At 42.1% G+C, this 7,298-nt stretch overlaps 1 protein-coding gene across 1 annotated transcript; it reads right to left on the bottom strand.

The window, feature by feature from the left end:
- Positions 1–160: 160 nt before the first annotated feature.
- LOC111262221 (lysosomal alpha-glucosidase) lies at positions 161–6,391 on the bottom strand. Its single transcript, XM_022836311.2, has 7 exons — positions 6,303–6,391; positions 4,981–5,129; positions 4,216–4,570; positions 3,585–4,086; positions 2,310–2,441; positions 1,758–1,985; positions 161–1,502 (listed from the first exon to the last, which is right to left on the bottom strand). The coding sequence occupies exons 1-7, from the start codon at positions 6,332–6,334 to the stop codon at positions 246–248; spliced, it is 2,655 nt and encodes an 884-aa protein (XP_022692046.1). The 5' UTR covers positions 6,335–6,391; the 3' UTR covers positions 161–245.
- Between the last annotated feature and the right edge of the window lie 907 nt (positions 6,392–7,298).

Below are 7,298 nucleotides of genomic sequence, written 5' to 3' on the forward strand. Positions count from 1 at the left end.
TTTATACCGCTTTACACGGTGGTAGGAACTACGCAGAGGGTTACATAGATGCGCTAATGACGACGTTGACGTTTACTAACCGCTGCATATAGTCTACTAAAGATAGATTTAAACTTGGCTGCATGTAATTTGCTGAAGACGGATTAAAAAAGACTAAAAATAAAATTAAATCTAATAAGGATTTATTAAACTTGGCTGCATGTAATTTACTGAAGATGGATAGAAGACTAAAAATAAAATTAAATCTAATAAAAGAAGATCATTGACAGGAATATCATTGACGAGTTGAGGTTGTATAAAGTCAATAACTGGCGCTGGGCATCATATGCAAAGTCGGAAAGGTTTTTCGTAGCAGTGGAGATATACTTCGGCGCGTTCTTAATACCATAGACATGAATGCGGTCGAGTATCTGGTCCGTACCGTTACCACCCATTGATGCAATCATAAGCATCCGGCTATTAATAATAGATTTCACTACACGGTAGTGGCCCTTGGGAATAGAATCAATGCTTTCACCGTCGTCAATGTACAATTCTCCCTCGGAATTATTGTGTTCGTTCAGGAAAATATATAGACCGAAGGGATTAGAGCGAGATTCTGTTGTCGTCGCTCCGGGCTCTTGGAAGAACACTGAGTAACCACCCTTCATGAAGAAATTTATAGTATCATCATAAGCAGGTAGAGCAACGGCCTTTCCACCTTGGGACGCGTCAATGATATCAGTTCGGTTCTGAAGATCGTACCAGATGCCTTTGGGAAAGTAAGCATTAATAACTTTTTGATCTTGGTAGAGAGCAGGAACGACCATGAGTGCGCCTCCCCACATAAACTGATCATCATTATCGTACGTTGAACGATCAGATGGGTTGTCAAAAAACAATGGACGAGCAACCGTTTCTCCGAACGCGTGTGCACGATAGAACAACGTGTAGAGGTATGGCAGCAGCTTGTAGCGCCAGTAGTATGCATTCCTTGTTGGAATAAGAACCTTATCACCCATAGAGGCGGGATCTTGAGCTATGGCATCGTCCGTATTGTGATTACGGGAGAACGGGTAGAATGCACCGAGGGCCTGCCAGCGAGCACACAACTCCACCGTCGTGTTACCATTAAATCCGCAAATATCTGCGCCTACCATCGGGACTCCATAGAAGGAGAACTCGAGGATTCCGGAGACGGAATCCTTAAGATCTGTCCATGATGACCACACGTCACCTGTCCAGTGTCCTGCGTAGAATCCACTACCCGAGAACGTAGATCGCGAAATGATGAAGGGTCTCTTTTTAGGCCTCGTTGTCGCCAATGCGTCGTAGGTGGCAATTGATTCGGTGAATCCGTACATGTTATGGACATCATAGTGTGAGGACCAATGATGCTGGTCAGAGTTGCAGAGTGTTTTGGTAGCCAGAGGCTCGTCACCAGGCGTGTAAACGATTCCGATATCAGCTGGGCAGCCCTCGTTCATGTGACCATTCACCATGTTTGATGGTTCGTTCATGTCCTAAAACGTTCAAAATTATTATCGCGTACTGATAAACTAACCCTATATTGTTCCATTCCAATATTTAAAACCACTGTACGACGCTTAAATGTAGTAGAAATCTTTTTTACATTTAAACTGAACCGGAGTCTTTTAAATAAAAAAAAAAAAAAGTCCGTTTTCACTCATTTGAACTTGAGCATTTTCTTACCTTAAAACATAATGCAAAACAGCTGACACTATCTGTATTTCATCAGATTTTTAGAAAATACTTACAATCCATGCACCGTCAAACGGAACATCCTTGTGGAGGCTCTGGAACATTTCGGTCCAGTAAGCAGTGGCGTTTGGATGAGTGAAGTCAGGAAAGACACTGGACTTAAAGTTCCATACCTTGCCATAAACAAGTTTCCCGTTGGAATCCTTAACGAATACATTGTAGTCGAAGCCCCGATCGAACGGAGGATATGTACCAGAGGTTTCACTGCCACTTACAGCGGGATCCTAAAATTCGGTTACATGATTACTCTAGATATTACCAGCGTTACTATTGCCACGAAAATTGCTGACTCTGACGTTCTTTCAGAATTTTGAATTCTCAGGTTGTTTTTACTTGATAGTTCTACTTCGGTCTGACGTGGCGAAAAGTGTGATATAAACCGAGTTAAAAACTTATGAAGCGAAAACTATATATAACAGTAAAATGTTTGATCTCTGACAAGGTTCAATAATTTGTGTTAATAAAGAAACAAAGTTACAACGGTGGAATACGACAAGCATCATAATTATATGTATGCTTACATGGAGTAATTAAGAAAGAAGACGTACGATAATAAGAACGTAGTGGCGTCCGTCTTTGTGCAAGTCCCGGACGAAATGACCAAGGTCTCCATAGTTGATCGGGTCGACGGTGAAGCCATTACGCTTATTCATATAATCTATATCGTTCCACTGAACGTCCTGTGAATATAAGGATACACTTATAAGAAATTTCAGGATTAAAATATATGTACGTTTAATCCCGCACTTAAATTTTAAACTAAGTTATCTAAGTGAGTGACACATGTAGAATGTCGTTCCTAAGGTATAAACGAACAATTACCCTCAAACCAATTGAAGCACATTATTCTAGTCACACAAATTGCATGAGAGATTTGAAATCTTGAAGCAAAATACTCTTCTATTATTATCTAATATGTAATAGCATTCCCGGGGTAGAACGGGTTTGTTGTTTTCCGTGACCTTTTGATGCGTGGATTTGGCCTGACCGAAAAGAAATGTTGTCGCGGAATCGATATGACTAAGAATAGATATCTTTTGAAAAAAAAATTATAAAGATAACCAAGTGATTCACCGACATTTTGCGTTTTATCCTTAACAGTGGTCTGCGATTCAGCAAGATCAAATTGCGAAATTCGCTAAATTCTTCGCGCTTCACATAAACAAAAAAAAAACGTACAGATTAGGAGTTAGGTTTACTTTGTAATAAGAGAAGGACCGCAGCGGCGCAACAGGGCAATGCCAATACGATAACTAGTTAAAAATGAAAGAGCGCCTCGACAAAAACGCGATAATTGTAAGAGCAGAATGAGACATGGTGATGCGGGTCGGAAAAAGAGGTGATCGTCGTGAAATATGTTTACCTCTTCCTTGCTCTGCTAAGTACGGCAAAGCGAAAGAAAAAAAGGGCAAAAAAGCTATAAGCTAACTGCTGAACCACGTAGCGGAGAAACCCTATCCAAGTAATTGAATCGATACAATTGAGGACCGGATGATCCAAGGACCATTAGGAGATGCTTTCAATGGTATAACAAAGGTAACCGCAATAAGTTAACTAGGATAATTAAAGAGGTGCACCAAACGTAAGCTCGGGTTCAATAGGAGAGGCAGAGAATAGAGATTAGAAAAAGGTAACAGAATGGCAGAGCTTCGCATGGAGTTCAGTGTATACTAATAAGGCGGCGCAAACGCGACAAAAAAGTGCGTAAGCCCTACATTTGAAGCTGAGGTGTCGACAGTCTGTACCAGTGAGGCCATGCGTGTTGCGATTCGCTACGCACAGCTTAAATAGTGATAGCCGTACGGGCTGACATAATTACTTACGACTCTGACTTCTGCATCGAGGTTTTTCTGTAACACCTGCCGGGTATCCTCAGTGTTATGGTAACCAAATCGGCAAAGGTGGTACCCGAGCGACCAGTATGGCACCATTTTTGGTTTACCTACAATATCTTGATATTGCTTGACAACATCGGCGGGAGTGGGCCCGGTGAACACAAAAAAGTCAAGGATGCCGCCGACAGGTCGGTAGGTAACAGCTGGAGCCGGCGTAAGGATGACGTCAAGCGCGTTTGAATTGAAAAGCCATACGCCATTGGCACGTCCATCCGACTCGACATTGATATACAGTGGCTGGTATCCATAAAGTCGCGCGTTATATTCTGGAGCACGATCCTCGTTGTAGAAGGTAAGGCGTGTGTAGTTCATAGATCGTCGTAGCCTTCCTTTGTGCTCGCCCAGACCATAGAGTACGTCAGATGGAAGAGAATTTATTATCTGAATGAAGTTGTCGGTGTAGACCATCGATGCCAGATTGAGACTCACTCTAAAACAACATGAATTCATATAGAGACATCGAAAGAATGTTAAAAATTTTTATACAAAACTTGAGTTTTATATTTTAATTGTACACGATCGTGAACGTTACAGAACTGCGCCGTTACGAACCACTCACATTTTGGTGGTGACACAAGTATTGTGCAAGCGAAAAACTTCGAGTTTGCCGTTCGTGGTCAATGAAAATGAATAGGCGTAGTCAGAACTGTTAACAGGGGCAGGTGGTCTTGGCAGAGGCGGTTCCCATCTATCGACTGACGGGTCAACAACTCTAATACGAAGAATGCTTTTACTTTGATGAATGACGTCCACCCGTACAAGATTAACGTCGACGTCGATATTTGACGGAGTACGACGCTTAAGGAAGATACTAGCTCCATTCGAGCTGTTTGTTTGATTGACCATTTCATAGCCAACATAGTTCCTTGGATAGAAACAATATGGGACATTCAGAGGCGGAAACTGCTCACTTCCTACAATGAATGTCAATAATAGCAAACGATAAGGGTTACTGTTGACTTCTTTTCGTTTCATTCAAGGGAGAGCATTCTGTATGTTTAAATGACTCGACCTTGTCTTGGTGTTATTTCTACATGTACGTCGTGTACGTAAGTTCTATTATTTATGCTTCTACTTCATCTACACTCAAAGCATAGTACACAGCTAGCTGTTTGTCAAGTGCTAAGCTACCAGCCAGATTAGCATCCAGATCCGTGAACAATTCAAGCTTTGAAAGCCAGCAGATTTGCTTGTGCCTGGTCCAATACAAATGTACCGAACTGTGGCCAGGTTAAACCCCATAATAGCCAATACCTAGATTGAATTCTGCAAGAGCGTATCGGTTGTATCCGGCGTATATCTGCTGCTACGAAATTTCACTTACCATCGACTGTCGGCAACCTCCAGCAACATCCACGGACCCTGCACTTACTTTCATCAGACCCATTTTCGGGATAACAATCGAACCTTAATGTGTCCTCTAATCTATCGCACTGTGGACTATTTTGCGCAGACGAGACGTCAATGCCACCGCTGCAGAAAAAACTTAGCAAGTTACTTTCTAGCAATCAATAATGTATATTCTCCTATCTGTCGACTCGATATGTGGCATTAGCGTATAAACTCTGATCAGATTTCTCGAATCAAAATTTGGCTAGTCAACCTAATTAGACGATGCCTAATACCTCCTCCACACACACCGGCGATGGTCTCTTGGAGAACTTGCTGTGCTACTTAGCCCAGGATCGATGTCTTTTCGCCGTTCAGTTGTAACGATACTGTTTATTCAGATATAGGGGCCCCTTTAGGGCAAGGATAAGGGTTGAATAAAGCTAAACAACTCACTTTTACTAGGCTTGGTAGTGACACTAGTTCGCTCATTGGTAAACTCCGTAGCTGTGAGCCGTGGCTTGTTTTGCGTAAAAGAGACATGACTTACAAGGCAAACTAATCATACTTAAGAATGGACGAGTCTTCCGTACATTGTTAGAGTTACATATCGCAATATTTCACAAGGCAATATAGCTAGTCACATATTTATATATTGTTAATATATAACATTTCCATGTACGTAGCGAATAGCGTTTCATGTGGTGTTGAAAGCATTTTGCTGGAACGTTAAATTGATTATAAATTTAGTAATTTAGAATCAATTTAACTGGAACCGGGATTGCGGCCCCGAACGATGAGTTAGCTCGCCGGGAGAGTGGGGCACCTATCGGCAGACGAGGGAGAAAGGGGGCCCAGTATCAATAATTATTACGCTTCCAGCGGACGACTTATCGCTAGCCGCTTGGACGGGCTCATTACTACCTGTCTATAATACAATGGCACTGCGCATCACGCTTAAACAATCGACCTAACGGCCAGCGAAATAGTGATTTTCTATTTTGTCCTACTTGTAATAACAACCAGTAGTAGAATGTCGGTGTCTAATCAAAACTATAATTAATAAGTTCGTACAGTCTTCGAAACGATTTAGCTAGCCTCGCGTACAATCAAAGTGTGCAGATAGGCTTCGTTCAGCAAACCGTTAGCAAGTTGGCAAATGCCGTTTTGTACAAAAGTTCTCCGGTGGCAACTATGCAACAGTTCCTATGGGTCTACTTAAGTAAACTTTAGACTTTCTGAAAGCGAGCAGCAACAGGATAAAGATGCGACAAAGATGGTGGAGACAAGCGTTCGATAAGAAACAATGTTACATACCAGACAAGTGCCACTAGAAACCCTAGCCGCATATTGACAGGATTGCTGGCAATCGTCGATTGAGCTCACTTTCAAAGAAACTCTCACTTTTTATAGAGTCACACTCTTGCCCGCCCGCCTTCCTGCCCCCCTCGCAAAACACCTATCCATCCAAAATGGCTCACGAAAATGTTCGACGTCGATACACAAGCTATATGCGTAAACAGCAAAAAGAAGCCAACTCTGACCGGGTATTTTGCCCGTGTCTATGTTAATTCTCGCCCGCTGTTAGACTATCACTAAATGTGTAGAAATTACCAATGATAATGCTGTCCGCGTTAGCTCTAAGAAAAGGCACCCAATTCAAAAGTGCTTGATCACAAGCTGTTAGGCAGCCCCAGTCTAACAACCCTACGCTAAGGTATCTATGTTTTCGAACGTAGCCCACTCCCCCTGTTAGTCTGGTCTTCCGTTCGGTCTTTTGTGGACGATGTTACCAACGCGACAGCTTTTCAGGTTCACTTTTTAAATTAGCCGTCCTCGGTATAGCGATTTACTGTTTACTGAGTTTTTGGCCTATCTGATGCTGTTCCTACAAATAATATAGCTAGCTTTTACTTTTGATTTCGAAATGACATGAAATTCCGACATGTTTTATTCCTACCCTTGCCTGCCTCGCATCAAGATGCCCTCAAACTACAATCAGACCTTATTACATTGGTCAGGGTAAGGTGGCAAGGTGACTAGGAAAAAATTCACTAAATACAGATTTCTAATTGATTCGATCTTCCGGTATACTTTTCACGCTTGCTTTACTGCTTTTGATATATGTGTATCCATTCTGGGCGCTCTTTTTGCTAACAAGCAGACGTACGATGGCTAATTTTTCACTTTGACGGCAAGACTGTATCAGCCTTGGCGCTCTTCTTGCAGTTGTTCCCATGAGCCTCTCTGAAGAGCCTTGTTACTGCGGATTTTTGTACAAAAACTTGTTTCCCTTAGGCAACGCTCCAACTA

Source organism: Varroa jacobsoni, unplaced genomic scaffold (assembly GCF_002532875.2).
Source record: "Varroa jacobsoni isolate VJ856 unplaced genomic scaffold, vjacob_1.0 scaffold_639, whole genome shotgun sequence".
NCBI classification, from domain to species: domain Eukaryota; kingdom Metazoa; phylum Arthropoda; class Arachnida; order Mesostigmata; family Varroidae; genus Varroa; species Varroa jacobsoni.

What these genes read in the sequence shown, in the direction of transcription:
- LOC111262221 (XM_022836311.2), bottom strand. Translation starts at nt 6,334, where the DNA reads ATGCGGCTAGGGTTTCTAGTGGCACTTGTCTG. An exon ending in GAGGTTGCCGACAGTCGATG is followed by an intron (nt 4,571 to 4,980) that starts GTAAGTGAAATT and finishes CATTCATTGTAG; the next exon opens with GAAGTGAGCAGTTTCCGCCT. An exon ending in ACTTGTGTCACCACCAAAAT is followed by an intron (nt 4,087 to 4,215) that starts GTGAGTGGTTCG and finishes ATGTTGTTTTAG; the next exon opens with AGTGAGTCTCAATCTGGCAT.